At 51.0% G+C, this 19,083-nt stretch overlaps 1 protein-coding gene across 4 annotated transcripts in view; it reads right to left on the reverse strand.

Moving 5' to 3' along the window:
• Nucleotides 1-19,083, reverse strand: part of TLL2 (tolloid like 2) — a 144,691-nt gene that overhangs the window by 4,797 nt on the left and 120,811 nt on the right. For 3 of the 4 annotated variants that reach the window (XM_061402950.1, XM_061402947.1, XM_061402948.1), the window contains 7 exons: nucleotides 12,551-12,676; nucleotides 11,668-11,828; nucleotides 10,835-11,015; nucleotides 8,905-9,030; nucleotides 6,724-6,851; nucleotides 3,668-3,881; nucleotides 329-579 (listed from right to left, as the gene is read on the reverse strand). In XM_061402950.1, coding sequence (XP_061258934.1) covers nucleotides 329-579; nucleotides 3,668-3,881; nucleotides 6,724-6,851; nucleotides 8,905-9,030; nucleotides 10,835-11,015; nucleotides 11,668-11,828; nucleotides 12,551-12,676 — 1,187 coding nt within the window. Of the gene's footprint in view, nucleotides 1-328; nucleotides 580-3,667; nucleotides 3,882-6,723; nucleotides 6,852-8,904; nucleotides 9,031-10,834; nucleotides 11,016-11,667; nucleotides 11,829-12,550; nucleotides 12,677-19,083 lie in introns of those variants that run through there. The other variant, XM_061402949.1, reaches the window with a different exon arrangement.

The raw sequence follows: 19,083 nt of genomic DNA on the forward strand, positions 1-19,083 counted from the left end.
CAGGGTCTCCTGCACTACAGGCGGATTCTTTACCAGCTGAGCTACCAGGGAAGCCCAGTCTGCAAAAAGGCAGCCCTAAAAGGAAGATGCTCTTCCCTAGCTGGCCTCTGCATTAGGCCTTCCTGACCTGGTCCCCGTTACTTCCCAACCTCCTCTCCAGCTACCCTCCGGGTTTCCCTCTGCTCCAGCAGGACGGGCCTCTTGCCTGGTGCCCTAAGCAGCCGCAGGGGCCACCAGGGCTGTGACCCATGTGTGTCTGACCATTCAGTTCATGCTCTGGGTCCCCGCAGTGACCGCCTACCACCACCCCAGCATCCCCAGGACTCACCCCGGAGCCGCAGAAGCGGCCGAGCCTGGGCGCCGTGCTGTCATAGCCGTCGAACGCCTCCATGTAGTCGTAGCCGCAGTCGGCTTCCTCCTCGACCTCAAACGTGCGGAAGATCAACTCCACGCCGTAGCCGTCCTCCGCCACGATCACCCAGTCGCAGCGGGCTTGGCTCGGGTAGTTGTTGTCCCCAAACTGGGCATGGGAATAGAGCTCTTTGGTCTGCACTTCGGCCTTCAGCCTGCCCCCACACTCTGGAGCAGAGAGAGAAGCGCGATGCTCCCTCGGCACAGAGAGGGCACGCTCCGCACTGCGCACCCCACCCCCAGCAACCCTGTCTCTCTTCACACCCTCTGTACAGGCCCGTTTTCTCTACAAAGCCTAGTGTTTGCTCTGTGCGAAAGGCCAGGCAAGTTTCATCACCCCACTTTGTTAGTCGCTCAGTCGTGTCCAACTCTTTGCAACCCATGGACTGTAGCCTGTCAGGTTCCTCTGTCCATGGAATTTTCCAGGCAAGAATACTGGAGTGGGTTGCCATTTCCTCCTCCAAAAAAACCCATTTTACAGAGAAATAAAAGAGATCCAGGAGTTTCTAGGATTCGCTGGGGAATCCAAATTAGCCCTTACATACACACCCAGGACCTATGTTCCCAGATTGGGCTATAGGGAGCCTCGGGGAACACCAGAGATGCCATAATAAAAGCCTTTCCTTCTCTCCAGTTATGGATATATGGGGCCAAGGGATGGTTTGTCCTACTGGTCGCCGGGATGTGGTTGGATCTTTACCACTTTGTTGTCTGGAAGCATCTGAAAAGGGCTCACTCCTGCCGACAGACTTACCGTAATCTGTTATTTTTGCCAGCAGAGGGCGCCCAAAGCGCATCAAAACTGCTGCTGCTGCTAAGTCGCTTCAGTCGTGTCTGACTCTGTGCGACCCCATTGACGGCAGCCCACCAGGCTCCGCTGTCCCTGGGATTCTCCAGGCAAGAACACTGGAGTGGGTTCAAAACTGCTGGTGAGGGCTTAAACCTGAAACCTCAGAATAGATCTGGATTGCACCTGTATCTGGGCTTCCCTGATAGTTCCGCTGGTAAAGTATCTGCCCCCAAAGCGGGAGACCCCGGTTCTGTTCCTGGGTCGATTCCTGGAAGATCCCCATCCCCTGGAGAAGGGATAGTCTACCCACTCCAGTATTTCTGGGCTTTCCTGATGGTCCAGACGGTGGAGGAGGGCATGGCAACCTTCTCCAGTGTTCCTGCCTGGAGAATCACCATGGACAGAGGAACCTGGTGAGCTACAGCCCATAGGGTCCCAAAGAGTTGGACGCGACCAAGCAGCAGCAGCAGCACCTGCATTTGAGAGCCTGGCTACAGGCTAGCTTTCAAAAACCCTCTGCGGGTGTTACAGGTGAGCTATGCCTCCAAACTTTGGACTTGCATTCTGTAGCTTTAGCTCCTATTTTTTACTAGGATGGTAACTCTGGTTGGCCTGAGCCCATCCTACATAACACATGATAAAAACATGTACATGAGAGTGATGGGCCATTAGAGAGCGATGGAATTTTGCAGGTAAATTCCCCCACCACAGTTCTTAGTGTGCTCCCAGCCTCCTCCCCATGGTGTGCCTTCCACACTGTGCGGTAACGTTCACTTTGCCCTGAGGTCCCTGCCCCTCTTCCCCACCCACCCCCGGCTGGACCTCCACATCCAGCCTGGCCCCAGTCCTGTCCAACTGCCAACTCTCAGTCCCGAGTGTGCTCTGGCTTAGATTTTCTTCCAGGTCTGAGCTGTCTTTGGAAAATTTCAAATTCTTGAGATGTGGCTGGCAATGAAATGAGGGCTGAGCAGGGTAGGATGCCTCCCACCCATCCTGCCAGATCTCCTCTCCTCTTCCCACCTGCCCTGGCCCCTGGAGGCAGACCTCTGGGTCTACTTGGACCAGCCCCTTGGCTCCCTGATCCGGCCACAGCCAGCACTAGCAGATCAGGGAAGAGAGAGGTCAGGGCACTAGTCCCAGGCCCCTCCTTGCCTGGTCACCACAGACTGTGTCCTTTGATTGCATGTCACAGCTCCTGTTTGGGGGCCCTCTGCTTGCCAGCTTTTGTCTCTAGGCTTCAGGAACTGATCCCCCGCCTCTGTCGTTGAGACCGAGGGGAGTGACAGCCTTGCATCTTAGCCATGGTTGCTGCACAGCCCCTGTGGAGTCCCCACATCTTGTCCACCCCTCTGTAAACGGTCCCTTAGTAGCTTCTCAAATAATGACTCCACCTGAGTGTGCCCCTGTTTCCTGCAGGACCCTGACCCACCCTGAGCACCCACACTCAGTCTGCAGGGACAAGAGGGTGAAGTCACTAGTGAGTGGCTTTTAAACGTCACCAGGGAAGTGGTGATGCAGCCGTGAACAGTGGGGAATTTGCGGCCAGGGTCAGCCAGGCTTCCAAGATGCTGGCTGTTGCTTTGTCTCGTGTGATTCATATTTTCTGACTCTAGGAAAAAACTGGTAGGAGGGGCTGTTAAAGGGATCAGAAAACCTCACAGAGATCACGATCATGATCGCAGGCTCTGAGTGAGCCTCACTGCCATTGCTTTGTCAGAGGGCGGGGATCAGAAAGTCAAGGTTGCTTCATGGATTCTAGTCCCAGACTGTATGAGGGCAGGAGAAGGGGGCGACAGAGGATGAGATGGTTGATGGCATCACCAACTCCATGGACGTGAGTTTGAGCAAGCTCCCGGAGATGGTGAGGGACAGGGAAGCCTGTGGTGCTGCAAAGAGGAGTCGCAAAGAGTCGGACACGACTTAGTGACTGAACAACAAGTCCCAGGCTGTATCCTTTAAGTGGCTAAACAACAGAGCCAGTGTTCTTACTGACTTTCTTCTGTTTAGCATGGTAAATAATGTAAGTTATAAGCATAAACATTTTCCTCCAAAGGGCTGATTAAGACTGTTTATTTCAAGTGAGAAAAATAATGGGAAGCAGAAACACTTTTCGTTTTTTGTAACTGCTTCTTGGGAGGGTACAGAGGACTTCTTTCCACCATTCAGCACCCAGACCCAGGGTTTCACAAAACAGCAAAATTACAAATAAAAGTTTAAAAGGAGGGAAGGAGGAAGAAAGGAAGAGATGTAGGAAGTTTGGCACCGAAAAAGGGTTGCTCACTTAATAGGTTGCTATAACCCTCCCCCCATGGCTGTTCATGTTTCATTTTAAAAGGGACACGTCATCACACACCTCCCGTCCCCACAATAATCAGAATTAAAGGTGATCCTTTCCCTGCCTTCATCACTCATCTATCTCGGGTCCACATGGGGATAAGCTGAAGGCCAGGGCCCCAGCCCACGCACCTGTGCTGTGCACAGCCTGGAATCCTCTCCTCTGCACCGAGGCGTCCGAATAAAACCGGAGAAACAGGCTGCTGCCCGAGGCCACCACAGGGTCCGGCTTCTTGCTGCCACAGAAACGGCCGAGGATGGGGGCCTGGCTGTCAGGCCCGTCGTACAGTTCCAGGTGGTCGTAGGCACATTCCTGGTGCTGCTCGATCTCGAATTCATTAAATGTCTGGGGGTGAAAGAGCAGCGAGTGAGCCCAGGTCCTTTCAGCTGAGGTGGGTGCAGGCCCCCTCTCTGGGAACACAAGGACACACATCTGCCCAGCCAGCTGTGCGGGGGGCGTGGCGCCCATGGTGATGATGGTCACACTTGTGGTGAGGGTCACCACCTGGCCTCTTTTGGTCTCCAGAGCAGCCCTGAGAACTACTGCCACCACGGCCCCTTGGCGGATAAGACAGCTGGGGTTGGAGAGTGTCAACGCGTGTTGGTGTCTGTGCTCCTCTGTTATGTCTCACGGCGTCTCCCTTGCTTAACCATGAGACCAAAGTGCTTCCTCTGAGCCAGGCACTGTTCTCAGTGTTTTGTAAGTAGCAGTCCTCACGACCTTGTGAGGTGTCTGCCGTGATAACCACCACTTTACAGATGAGGAAACTGCGGCACAGAGCTGTCGCATAACTTGCCCAAGGGCCACCCACTGGCTGGGCCAGGACCAGGAGGTCCGGAGCCCCTGCCCTCAACCTCTGCACTGCACTGCGCAGCCCCCTGAGCACAGATGACGTGAACGGCGCTTTTATGAAGTGCCCGCTGCTCCACATGCTCATGGTCAGAAAGGCTGGCCTGAGTTGAGTGTTTGCTTTCCATGCAGAGCCCTGCATTTTGTTACTTAATTCTGATGATGCTGTCAGGGAAGGGCTATGATTAGCCCCAGTGTGCAGAAGGGGAAAATGAGTCTTAGGGAGGTTAAGGGATCTGTGCACGCTCCCACAGCTAGAGGACGGAGCTGAACTTGACTCCCAGGCAGCCTGACTCCAGACCACACTTGAACCATCACTAGCCTGTACCGCCTCTCTTCTTCTTGTCCCCCCAAGTCTGTCCCCCAAAGCAGGCCAGGGCAACCTCATAATTTCAGGCTGTGTGCCAGGCTCTGCAGCTCCACATGTAGGACTTCTCAGGCTCTGGGCAGATGATGGCCTGCCCGTGGCTATCAGGGGAATGGGACAAGGTGAGAGGGGACACTTTAAATGAAGACTTGGACCAAATGACAGAGAGGGAGAGAGAACATTACCAGGAGGGGTTGGGAAGGCGTCTCAGTTCACACGAAGGGGGGGCAACAGGTCAGAGATGGAGGTAGAGAGGTAGAAATAGAGGGGCCACTGGCTTTTGTAAGGATGTTAAACACACTTGACACGGGAAAGATTCTTCACACTTACAGACAGGGAGGTGGGGCCAGAGAGTGGGGCTAGGCATGTGGGCAGGAGTAGGCAGGGGAGGCCGGTGGTAACAGGGAAGGCATGGCAATGGGAGGTGGATAGCGGGCCAGTGAGCTCCCCAAAGTTCATGGGATGCCCTATGGCTGCCCCCATGCAGTCAGACACCAGCTTCCTGGTAAGCATTCAGCTCACACTCTGTGGCAGCAAAACGGTAGAGTGTGATCAACACCCACTATCCACTTCCCAAGGAAATATTTAAGAGCTAGCACGTATGTATGAGCCTCAGATAAACTGGAGGTCTGGGCTCACCCTGGCCACTGTGATCTGTTGTTTTAGTTCTTCAGCACTGCAGAGAACAGGATAAGACTTTGGGGGCAATTACTGAAATCTTGTGACCCTTCCACGGAAGCACCGGTTCCAAGAGTGTATATTGCGCGTTCCCAACCCCGGGGGGAGCCATTCCCCTGCCGCTTCAGAGATTCCTGTTGCCATGACGAACATCGTCCAGCAGATGGCAGCCTTTCTCCAACGCACTCGCTTTAATTCGCCCTCGCCCAGATTCAAGGCTTCTGATTGACGCAGGAGAGCAACTGAAAGTGCTTACTACAGAGACAGCCACGCATAGGAGGTGCCCACATGAGCACCCTTGGTCAGGGAACCTGCCTTTACCCCCGATGCCCCAGTCAAGGGGACACTCATATATATTAATCCAAGTGAAAGTGAAGTCGCTCAGTCGTGTCCGGCTCTTTGCGGCCCCATGGACGGTAACCTACCGGGCTCTGCGATCCATGGGATTTTCCAGGCAAGAATACTGGAGTGGGCTGCCATTTCCTTCTCCAGGGAATCTTTCCAACCCAGGGATCGAACCCGGGTCGCCTGCATTGCAGGCAGATTCTTTACCATCTGAGCCACCAGGGAAGCTCAAAGAGAGGCTTGGAAGACATATATGTTTAATGCAAGAGAGAATTAGCATACATAACTTAATCCATTGTTAATTGGCTAACAACAGTGAGGTGCGAAGTGCTTAGTTGCTCAGCCATGTCCAACTCTTTGTTAATGGGAAAAATGTAAGTTGTAGAGGAATATGAATAATAGAGTACTTTTGAGAAATGTGAGCAAGAAAAGGATATATGTTTTTGTCCTGTGCATACAAACACAGAAATTTCTGGAAGAATTCACAAAAAAATGTTCAGAAAAGTAATTTCTAGAGTGAGCATGGGTGTCTGGAAATTTGGTTTTCACTTTCCAACCCTCTGACTATATTTTTTTTATATCTCGAGAATGTATCATTTGGTAAAATGTTATAACTGCAAACAATGGAATCACAAACAACACTTCAGGTCTGTGTAAAGGGTGCCAGTTCAGAGTGACACCACCGTGAACAGATGCTGTTTACACAGTGCTGCTCACCCACCGCCCTGTGCTGATGGCTTCAGGTACACCCTCTTTTTTAATCTGCACAACAGCTACTTGAGGTAGGTTTTGCCAGCAGCCCCATTTTCCGGAATACAAAAGTGAGTCCTAGAAATGTTGATTAACATCACCAGGTTTCAGAGCTGGGAAGAGGCAGGGCAGAGACCCAGACCCATGTCGGTCTGATACTGAAATCTGGGTTGTTCACAGACTTTGAAAATAACTCACGAGTTTCACCCTGTGGCCCGCGGTTGAAGAGATGTTCCAGGTGCACTCCCTCCGGCTTGGGTATTTGTCAGGCCAGTTGGGGCTCACCAGGGACCCCTCTGTGCTGCTGATCTTGTGTACACAGCCGGCTGGGGACAGGCAGAGAGAGAGAGTGAGAGAGAGAGAGGTAGCAGACAGCAGAAGAGGTGTTCTGGAAGAGTCTCCTCCCCGAGCTCGTGTCACATGGTCATTGAACGTGGGGGCAGAGGCTGGCCTGAATCAAGGGTTCCCCGGCTCAGAGATCTGCCGATGTATTTTTCTTTGCTACCTTCCTGGAGTTAGCTTTTTAACTATTGCTATTTGCTTTGCAGTTGTCATTGGAAATATGGTAGAGTTGGTTAAGACCACAGGCCCTGGGGTCAGATGGGCCTCATCTCAAGTCCTGGTTCCACTGCATACAAGCTGGGGGACTTTGGGGACTTCTGTAAGCCTTGGTGTCCTTGTTTGTAAAAGGAGTGCCAACCTTTGGAGGGGGGTGAGTGCCTGGATTAAATGAGATAATGCATGTGAAAGGTGCAGCGAGTGCTAACAAAGGTCTCCATCACCACGCCCTCTGTCTTTTAGTTTCCAAAGTAGTTTCAATCGGAGGCTACAGATGTTGCCCTGGTTACCGTGCAATTTGCAAAGAGTGGTGCCACGACTTGCTCAGTAAGTACCGTTTTGGCCAATAGCTAGAATATGTCTCCCTCTGTGTTGAGCGCTGTGGTAAGCACTTTGATTGCATCCTCTCATTTAATCCTTTCCACCTTCTAATTGAGAAAATAAGCTGAGAGAAGGCAAGCGACCTGTTGGTCAGGGGTGGAGCCAGGACTGCCTTTGCTATTGCTGATTAGGAAGGAGAGGACCCCCGAGGAGGTACCGCTGCTGTCTCCTAGGCTGTAGGTTGTGGGTGCTTCAGGCTGAGGCAGCTGGAGGGGGCAGTTGAGGGCAGGTCAGGGTTGGGGGCGGCTGTGTGGAGGTTCCACCTCCTTGCTGCCTCTGCCCTGTAGCCATGAGGAGAACAGGTGCCAGCAGGGCAACAGTTCAGACACAGGGTGTCTGCTTCTGGACACCCCACCCACCGATGGGGACCCATCCCGTTCACCTGATGGAACCTTAGCTGACTTTATAATGCTCCTGGCCTCCCCTGCACCACAGGGGCTAGAGGAAGGTGGGGTTTTTTTTTAGTTTTCTTAAGTTTCAGAATGACAGTCCTTCCAAGTTCTTCCAACCCACCTTTCAACCCAACCTGTGACTCCCCGTGTCCAGGTCAGAACGTGGGCCTTGAGGGTGGGCTTCGGAAGATGTCTGAGCTCATTTTTTAATTCTTTATTTAGCTCATTTTCCAGGGAGGCCCTGGCCAGCCCGAATCCCCTAAGTCTGAAGTGCTTGTCCCAGATGGGGCGTGAAGTCTTCACCTCTTCCCTTCCCTGCTGTGCATGCATGCAGGGCTTTGTGGTGGGGCCAAGGCCAGCAGGCTTGTGTGTTTATCGAGATGCTCAAACCCCCTTTGCAGGGTGGAGTAGGAACACAGGGAAGGCCTTTCTCAGAGTGGCTGGACATCAAAAGCCATCTGGCTCTGAAGGACTCTCAGGAGCAAATGGAGCAGGGAACAAAGTCTTTCCCAAATTCTATTTTACTAGACTCGTGCATGGCAAATAAGATTACAACAGAGATAGCTGATATCTATGGACATTTCAAGTGCTTACTATGTGTCAGCCTATATGAAATACTTGCTAAGCATTCTCTCATTTAACCCTCATAAAAACATTAAGAAGGAGGTATGTTTAGTCCTTTTTAAACAGAAGTGGAAACTGAGGCTCAGAGAGGTTAAGTGACTCGCCCAAGGTCACATAGCTAGTAAGTAGCGGAGCCAAGATTTAAACCTTGGGGGTCTGATTCTGGAACCTGGGGTTTAACTTCTTTCCAACAATATGTGTAGAAGAGCACTTGAGGGCCCCTACAAGCCCCCTGAAGGAGTGACTACCCTGGGGGAATTCACTCATGAGCAGGAGGCTGGGAGAAGGGAAGGCAGGCAGAAGCTGAGCCTCGTTTCCGGGCTTGGGCAACCGGGGAAGAAGCGCCCCTGGCTCTTGAGCATGGGTATACTCGGGCAGCCAAGGTGACCGCCCACCCCTGGCCCCGGCCACGGTCCAGCCTCACCCTCTTTGCAGTCCTGCCCGTTCTCATGGAGCCGGTAGCCGTTCCTGCACCTGCATAGGTAGCTCCCAAAGGTGTTGACACACTCGTGCTGGCAGCCGCCGTTGTCCTTGGCGCACTCGTCCTTGTCTGTGGGGATCAACGGACTATCCTAAGGGGAACCACCGACATGGGAGCGCTCCTCACAGCCCAGGACCCCGCTCAAAAGGAGCCTCTGCCAGGGAGCCTCCCTGATCATCGCCAACGCTGATTCTTCCTCCCCGAGGGGGAGGGTGGGGCAGCATTCCTTGGGCATGACCTGGCCCTATATATTCTGAATTCCCCATGCTCCTAAAGCGCTTCATGTGTACATGTGTCTCCACCCCTGCTCCCCACCCAAACCAAGGAGCTCCCTAAAGGATAGGCTAATATTAGTAATAAAATTAACAATAAAAAAACAGCTACCATGAATTATTTACTATGTGGTGGACACTAATCACTCTATACTATACTCTCTGGGCCTCTGAGGTGGTGCTAGTGGTGAAGAATCTGCATCCAGTGCAGGAGACAGGAGATGTGGGTTCGATCCCTGGGTTGGGAAGATCCCCTGGAGAAGGGCATGGCAACCCACTCCAGTATTCTTGCCTGGAGAACCCCTTGGACAGAGAAGCCTGGTGGACTACAGTCCATAGGATTGCAAACAGCTGGACACAACTAAAGCAACTTGGCACATACTCTCTATATTACCTCACTTAATTGTCACACAACCTTAGGAGGGAGGGGCCTGTGTCCCCATTTTACAGGTAGGGAAACTGAGGCTGAGACCGCTAACGTGCCCAAGGTTACTCAGTGAGCAAGCAGCCGGTGTGACCTGGAGGCCGGGCTCTTATTCCACGACTCCACGCCTCCTCCTGCCTGTGGAGCAGATAAGCATGTGAGCCGTGAGCCAGACAGCCCAGTGGCAGCCCCGCTCCTCTGCTTCCAGCTGTTGTGACCTTGGGGAGTCCTTGACCTTTGTGCCTCAGTTACCTCGCCTGTAAAATGGAGTCAGTCATGGTGTCCTTACCTCATAGGGTTGCTGAGAGGAGAAAAATGAAGTAGTATAAGAAAAAACACTTAGAACAGTGTCCAGCCCCCACGTCCCTGTTAGTTTTCATTTACTATCATGGATGGACTCAAGCGTCAGCTGCTGTCGTCACTGTGGTTCCTGTGCCTCAAGCCAGTAGTGTGCAGCCCTTGCCTAAGCCAGCCTACCGAGGGTCAGCCTCCACTCCCAGCCCTCCCCCCAGGATGACCTCAGGGCTCAGATGTCTCCCTTCGCTCTGGACCCTCTGCCTGCTGCCCATAATGGGTCACCAGACACTCAGTGTTTTAGCCTCTGATTCCATGAGGACAACCAAGTATCCTTCAAGGACCCTTAACAAATAAAGAACTGAAGACCACCCAGCACCTCACTACTAAAACCAGGGACTACAAAGAGACAAGCCAGGCTCTTCTTCAAGTCCTTTGGGGGAGTCCAGCCTTTCCCACACCTCAATTTCAGACCTCTGGCCCCCAGAGCTGTGAGAGACAACATTTCTGTTGTTTTAGGCCACTTAGTGTGTGGTCGTTTGTTTTGGCAGTCCTATAATAATATAGCTGCCGCTGCTGCTGCTGCTAAGTCGCGTCAGTCGTGTCCGACTCTGTGTGACCCCACAGACAGCAGCCCACTAGGCTCCACCGTCCCTGGGATTCTCCAGGCAAGAACACTGGAGTGGGTTGCCATTTCCTTCTCCAATGCATGAAAGGGAAAAGTGAAAGTGAAATAGCTACCACTATATAAAACCCAGACCGAGGCAGAGACACTGTGAGGGCAGGGACAACGGACAGAGAGGGGTAGGTGGCTGCCCTGAGGCTGGGAGCCTGCAAAACCCTGTCTCCCTCAGTCTGTAGTCTTGCCCCCAAACCCGCACACCTGAGAAGAAGTGGGCCCTGAAGCCGCGTTTGGAGACCGTGTTGTCGGACTTGAACTCCACACGCATGTTGTTGCTCTGTGAGGTAATGACCTCGGGCGTCTCAGAGCCGCAGAACTTGCCGTGCAGCCTGGCATCAGGGGACAGGCCACTGCGCACCTCCACGAAGTCATACTTACACACCTGGGGAGCACCAAGCAAGGGAGCACCATGGGGAGCCGTCGGGGGCTCCCACTTCCCTCCCCCCAGATCCTGGCACCCTGCAGGGGCCCCTTCCTAAGAGCTGCACCCTCCAGGTGAGCAGATGGGTTTGACCGGGTCTGGCAGGAGGGTCCTCTCGACTCTCACTGGGATCCCTCCAGCCCAAGATGCAGACAGGGGCACGTTGGACCTGCTGTCCAGCAGTGGGCTCTGCCTGGGCCTTGGCTGGCTGATGCAGTCATCCCATGACCACTGCCCAAGGGAAGGAATGGGCTGTTTATGCTACCCTGGTCCCCAGATGCATCTCACTCCCTCCATTCTTCCCAGCTGGACACTAAGCCCCAGATTCTAACCCCAGGGGATGTACCTGTCCTGACCACCTCCCACTCCCAAGACCCCCCTCCTCCTCTCTTGTCCTGCTTCTCCTTGGATTTATCAGTGATGAGAGGACCAGAGCACTCCATCTGCCGAGGGTGTGCAGTTGAAATCACCTTGACAAACACCCTAGATTCTGCCCAGCTACAACCCCACGACCATTGGAGGCCACCTCCCTGCCTGCTGATCCCCTCCCCAGTTCCCAGCCCTGGATCACATCCCAACAGCATCCCCAGTCAATCAGAGCCTGGACACATACATCATTGCCTTCCAGTTCAAACACTTCAAACTGAAGGGAGATCCGGTACTGGGCGGGGGCCACCACTTGCCAGACACAGTTTTTGTTCGTAGGGTACTCCTTTGGCCACCCGGGACTGGTGATGGTTCCATTCAGCTTGGTAATGAAACCGCCACAGGCCACTGCACGGGAGGAAAAGAAGCAAGATTCATTTGGTTTTAGTTCCAAGTGACTGCGATTTCCCCCAAGCAGCAATAAGCCCTGCTGTTCTTTAATAACATCAACAACAACAAAAAATAGACAATCTGAACTGATTAATTCACGTCCTTTCTTCTGGTCTGTTTCAACTGAGGCTTTGGAGGGATGGAGTTGAGGACAATTTTTTACTGCTTTTTTAAAAAGAAGACGAGGCGTTTGTGCTTACCTCTCACTCAGGGGCATAGTTGGGGACTTCACATGACTTGGGCCAAGAAATGTTTGCACCAAGCTATGTGATGTCCCTGGCTTCCATGAATAGGCAGAGTCATGCAGGCAGGCAAGGGAGACACCGCCAGCCAGGTTGGAATGAAATGAATGAAATGCGCTCTTTGTCGTGTCACACCAAAGCGCTCACATTTATTCTTTTGTTTTCATTTTCCATCTTTATAATCATGTGAATTTCACATGGTCACAGAAGAAAATGAAATTCCATGATTCCATTTGCTCAGTTGCTGGGGTGGAGTCCGATAAAGTCATCTCGTGTTTGTGGCCTTATCGAGTTGTTTTTCCCTCCAGGAAGGAGGTGAATCATCCCCCACAATTGTTTCTTCACAGCCGACCAGCTGCCCCATCTCCATCTGTTCCCCTTCTCCTAAGACTTGTCCCCCGTCCCCTCTCACTCCAGCTCGGCAGGTCCAGTACTAACCTTCACAGGCCTTCTTGTCAGCAGCCAGCTCATAGCCAGGGTCACACACGCACTTGTAGCTGCCCAGAGTGTTCATGCAGCGCTGCTCGCACCCGCCGTGATCTGGCCAGGAACACTCATCCACCTCTGTTGGGGAGGAAGGTGACCCTGGTTAAGTCATCAAACAGCCGTCAGGTCTGTTCCCCATTGTGGTCCACATCCCAGGATTCCCTCTAAGAACAAGAACAACTCCTGGTGCCCGCCTTCCAAGGAGTCCCCCGTCCACAGAAACTGGCAGCAGCTACAGCAGCGAGTGAGTCTTGACAGCACACGCGAGTAACCTGTTAGCAGGAAACAGGACTCCTCTGAGAGATGATCGGGCCTGGATAACTTGGATAACTGTGCTCTTTGAAGAGTTTAATCAGCAGTGTTCGTTTGTGACCTTAATAAATCTCAAAGCTTCCATACCAAAGATGATCGACTTCAATGCCATAAAACTGGGGCTCCCTCCATAAATGTGAACTTCTCAGGACGTTAAGCAAAGGGTAAGGACCAAGAGCAAGGTGGAGCAGTGGTAAAGAATCCACCTGCCAATGCGAGAGACACGAGTTCAAACCCTGGGTTGGGAAGATCCCCTGGAGAAGGAAATGGCAAACCACTCCAGTATTCCTGCTTGGAGAATTCCATGGACAGAGGAGCCTGGTGGGCTACAGTTCATGGGGTCACAAATAGTTAGACACAACGGGCCATGCACGCATGTGGGCATGAGTATGCACACACATACACACATACACACACACAGGGACAAAGAAACACACTCCTAGATTAAGATATAATTATTCTTTAGGGAGAGAGCTGGAAGCTATGAGTTAAACTTTTATTACTAATTTGAAGATGTGTCCTGGGTGATCGTCAAATTTACAGAAAACACTGGCTCTGAGGTGAGCCGATGCTCCCAGGAGAAACTGCAGGAAGAGGCCACAGTGAGACTGAGTTAGCAGGGGAGTTAGATGGGGTTCAGTTCCGTCAAGTGTCCATTGATGTGTCTGGGGCAATTAAAGAGCAGCAAGCAGGATGCTGTGCAGAGAGAGAACACAGAACTCACTGGAGAATCACCCAGACTGTCAGCCCTGCACCAATGAGGAAAGAAAAACCTCAGGCACCGGATGTCTCCAAAAAGAGTGTCAGACGTAAAAGGAAAAAAACATTATTTTCTGTAATCAATTTGTGCCCTAAAGAGCATGCAGATTACAAAAAAAAAAAGAGCATGCAGATTGTGGCCTAACAGAGCTGCAGTCTAGTGAAAGGACAATGAGACACAGAGAGATCTTCAAACAACAAGAGCCCACTCTAGGAAAGGAAGGGTTGGGGAGTGGGTAGAAGTGTTGGTTTCCTAATACCAGGGAAGGTAAGAACAGAGCAAGGACGGAGTTCACAAAATCTCACCAGACCTCACATCATACATAAAATAAAAAGAATGAGGACATTTTCAAGTTGATAAAAACTTGAAAAGATTCCCAGTCCCGCCACCTCAGCACGGATCCACTTAATAAGATTTCTGGTCGAGAGCTTTTCAGACCCGGCTGGAAAACACCCAGAGATACAACTCTCACTGTTTTTAAAAGTATTTCTTGTTCTTTGAAATTTGAATTGTTAACAACTCTGACTCCTGGCAACTTCTAACATAGTGGTCCTGCAGAAAATGCAAAACTTTTCACCGTCAATTCTCCTTTTTTCAATTCAAAAATTTCAACTCAAATAAACTCACTGCCTTCCAATCTCCCTGATCCACGATGCACAAAACACTCATCAACCTGGTGGCTCATCACTGGGTAAAGGACAGTTTGTAAATCCCCCATCGTTTCCTATAGTGGGAAGCAGATTTAGATGGTGGCTCTAACAGTGATGTGTCCTTGGGTTCAACAAAAGCTCAAATAAGTTGGTCAGTAGGGAGAACTGGGTTTAGGGAACACCCTGTAGGCAAGGGGTTGAAGTTGTCCTTGTGAAGTGAAAGTGGCTCAGTTGTGTTTGATTCTTTGCAACCCCATGGACTATACAGTCCATGGAATTCTCCAGGCCAGAATACTGGAGTGGGTAGCCTTTCCCTTCTCCAGGGGATCTTCCCAACCCAGGGATCAAACCCAGGTCTCCCATGCTGCAGGCAGATTCTTTACCAGCTGAGCCACAAGGGAAGCCCAAGAATACTGGAGTGGGTAGCCTATCCCCCCTCCAGGATGTGCTGGAGGATCCTATCCCTCCTCTAACGGATCTTCCCGACCCAGGAATCAAACTAGGGTCTCCTGCATTGCAGGCAGATTGTTTACTAACTGAGCTATCGGGGAAGCCCCATAGTCACAAACAAACATACGTACTAAGTATGCTAAAGGAGTAACAACCCTACAATTATTTACTACTTTAAAATAGGCAAAGCACTTTCCTATACATTTGCTAAAAAGTATAAAATGAGGAGAAGCATTAATAATGAGAAATAGAAAGAGTCCAGTCTTTAGCATGAGCCAAACAGACCCAGGTTGGATTCACCAGGTGAATCATCCTTCAATAAACTGGGTGATTTGCCCTCTCTGAGCCTTCCTCCGGCTTTAACATGAGGATAATACCTGCTTTCAGGGTTGTGGGGATTGAAAATGATGCCTGTGAAATACCCAGCATATAGACTCTAGGTACACAGTAGTTATTGCTCTAGACAAGAGCAGGGTTGCTTTTGAAATTTCAGTGGGTGGAGACACAATGATGGGAGTAGTGAAAAGGATAAGGTAACCAGACATCCCTGAGTCAGGGCCGAGTGGAGTAGTGTGGGCCTGGGGAAGGGAGGGAGATAGGGACAGAAAGAAGAAAAAGGCAGCAAGGATGGGCCAGTGAAGGAAGACTAGATGGGCAAGAAGGCAGCACAGCAGAGTCAAGAAACTGGCTGGAGGGCATAGGAGGAGGGATAAAAGGAACCGTGGAAAGAGCCCATCAACCTAGAACAAGGTGAAGGGCCCAGATGGGTGGCCGGGGTGGGGGGAGACCTATGCCAGAATATGCTATGGCCATGGACAGGACACACATAGGCAAGAAAGGAGGACCACTGTTAAGTCTCCTGGCATCCTTAGCCATGTGGAGGGCAAGAGGCTGGTGGGTTAGGTTTGTACTTAACCGGAGGGAGTATAGTTCCCCTGAAGACTAGAAGGGTGATGGGATGTTTGGCCATTTCCACCCCTGCTCCAGCTCGGGTGGGCGGCATGGAAGTGTACTAGGGCCCTGGCCCTGAAGGGGTGGGCCTGGGTGTACTCTGCGTCACCTCCCACTGGACTGAAGTAGCACCTACTTGAAGTCAACAGGCTTGTGCTTGCTCTAGGCTACAGTGGTCAAGACTAAGTACCCCAGGAAAAGTTGGGGAGTAGGGAAGGGTGGTGGGAAAAGAGGCTGAACCAGAGACCAGCTTCACAGAGTGGGATTCTGACTCTTTTTTGCCTTCTCCAAGTGGTACCAGTGACAGAAGGAACCATTCTGAGGTTAGATAATGAGATGACTCAGGTAGGATCCCAAAGCTATTTCAGAGAGAGTTAAGGAAAGGGAAGGCAGGGCACATCCCTAAGCTTCTAAGGCACCTTGAAGAAAGCCAGCCCCCGCCCCCCACATCAAACACTCTGTGGTGGGCCCGCAGCACTGGGACCGGGAATATGGGGATCAAGGTGGGAGATCCTCCTACCTTTGATGTGGGGAATGTATCACCAAACTGACCCTGCCAACCTGCAAATGCACTCACTATCTCCCCAAGTAAGCAGGGACGTGAGGTGCTCTGCCTGCTGCCCAGCCAGCAGGCTCTGAGCAGGAAAGCCATCTGGCACCAGAGGAGGGATGCAGAGGCCAACTGGCACCCTGGACAGAGCCATGTGCCAGCTGGGCCCTGGGCAGAGATTCCTGCCAACTGGCACCAAGGCCAGAGCTTCGGTGGCTGGTCCAACTCCTCTGCATGGCCTCTGTAGTTGCTCTTCTAGTTTCTTGCATTGGAGAGTTCCTGACACATGCGCTGGCCCCTGTGTGCTCACAGGACATCCTACTGATGGCCTTGTAGGGAAAAGGCTGGCAAAGAAGCTGGCTGTGTCCAGACCTCTACCAAACTGTGCTAGACTGCACATAACTGCAGAGCCCTTGAAACACAGCTAGTCTAAGTTCAGACCTGCTGCGAGGGTAAGACACGCTGGATGTCCACTTAGTGTGGGGGGAAAAAAGCCATAAAATCTCTCCCAATATTTGTATATTGGATCCTACCTGGTGGTCCGGTCCAGTGGTTAAAGATTGGCTGCCAATGCAGTGGACAAGGGTTTGATCCCTGGTCTGGGATGATCCCACATGCCACGGGGCAACTAAGCCTGTGTAACCACCACTACTGAGCCCGTGCACCTGGAGCCTGTGCTCCGAAACGAGGAGCCACTGCAATGAGAAGCTTCTGCACCCCAACTAGAGAGTAGCTCTCACTCATCGCCCCTGGAAAAAAAAGCCTGTGTTTAGCAGCAAAGACCCAGTGCAGCCAAAAATAAATAAATAAAAACATATAAAAAATTTAAAAACTTTAAAAAATACTGTGTGTGTTGATTACAGATTAACATGACAGTAGGTTTGATACAGTGGGTTAAATAAAACATGGTATTAAAACTAATTTTGCCTCTTTCTTTCCTCTTCTTCTTCTATCTGTTTTATAAGGTAGCTGCTAGAAGGTTTAAAGTTACATGCACGGCTTGCATTTGTGACTCGCCTCCTATTTCTGTTGGACAGCACTGCTCTGCACTGTGTTCTCTGGCTTCATTCATCCTCGTGGGAACCCTGAAAGGTAGGCAGAGCAGGGAGCAAGAAGCCCAATCCACAAATGAGAATCTGAGCCTTATTCATTCATCCTTTGCCCCATAAGTATTTACTGAACTCACTGTGGGTCTGGCACTAGGAATACGGTGGAGGACAAAGCAGGCAGGATTGAGTCTCAGAAAGGAAAACTGACCTGCCTGAGAGCAGGGAGCTGGCAAGGGGCGTGGGCAGGACTAGACCCCACACTGCAGAGGCTGAAGCCAGGGCCCTTTTCCCTATTCTCTCATGTGTAGAGAAGGTAGAAAGATGATGAGCGTCAGAATCAGATGAAAAATTCAAATCCCTTCACTTTACTTCCCTGTGGCTTTCAGGTCTCTGTAGAGGAAAGACAGTGAGCTGTGGAATCCTACATGTCTGGGGTCTAGTTCTAGCTCAGCCGCCTTAGAGCTTCAGTTTCTTCTGTTTTAAAATGGGGGTAATAACACAAAGCAAGGAGTTTTTCCGAAGACAAAGGGAGGTAATTAATGCAGCTTCTGGCACTCAATAAATGTCTTTTCTTTCTCCTTTAATAGATAGGTCCCAAAGAGGCTTCCACCAGACCTGGCTCCTCTTTGAAGACTCAGGGTCAAGGTCAATGCTGTATAGTTCTCCTTTTCTAAATGTGGTTCTCTGCAGCCCTTCTTGACATAAAGACAAGCTCAAAAAAGATGTCTTAACTGTGCAGTTAGTATACATGGGCCTCAACACCTTGACGAGCATCTAAAAGGATGTCTGCCAACTGAAAGGTCTTTGAACCTTGTCTGGGTACTCACTCACCCCAACCCCACACTGAGTGAGACCCTCCTCCAACGTCCACACTTCACACAACATCACTGCCCATTGGCTTACAGGTCCCCTTGGTCAGCTTGAGCTCTTGAAGACAATGACCATGTTTTCCTCTGTCCCACAGCCCCTGACACACAGTTTGATGACTGCTGAATAAACGTTAAATGTGGAGTGGGGAGAAGATGGTATTTTGTAACCAGCAAAACAGAGCCAGTTATCACAGCTGGTCAGAGCAGGTCAAGGCTCTCGACTCAGTCCTTTACAAACCAGTTTAGCATCACAGAGAGAAACTTCCCCCACCCCATCGCAATGCCTGCTATCTCCACTAGGGCTGCCACAAAAAAAGCAGAAGGTTCAGTTAAAGTTGAATTTCAGATGAACAATTATTTCTTAGTACAGTATGCAATATTTGGGACACACACTAAAAAGATCATTCTTATCGGCATTTTGAATTTAACTGGGCAAACTATTTTAACTTGTTCAATTTGGAAACCCTTCAATTTTAGCTGGTCTTCTCAAAAATTATAATGCTGATCATCAGTAGAACCAGGAATGAGATGTGAGTGGGCCAGTGCCAACTGGTTACCAGTTATCTTACTGCAAAGAAGTCCCAACACCTAAGACCTGGGGGTGGAAAACAGGGAAGGAGGAGGACAGGAGAATTAGGACAAAGAGAATTAGAATAAAACCTCATGATTATGGGTGACAGATTAACTAAGTTAAACAGGTTAACTAAGTTAACAGGTTAACAAAGTCATTTATATCACAGTCCTGGAACCTAGAATCTTCACCTTACCCTTACATGGCAAAAGGACTTTGCAGATGTGATTAGATTCGGGTTCTTAAAATGGGAGGTTATGCTGGATCAGCTTGGTGGGCCCACAGTAACAAGGGTCCTTCCAACTGAAAGCAGCAAGAGGAGG

Source organism: Bos javanicus, chromosome 26 (genome assembly GCF_032452875.1).
Source record: "Bos javanicus breed banteng chromosome 26, ARS-OSU_banteng_1.0, whole genome shotgun sequence".
NCBI lineage: Eukaryota > Metazoa > Chordata > Mammalia > Artiodactyla > Bovidae > Bos > Bos javanicus.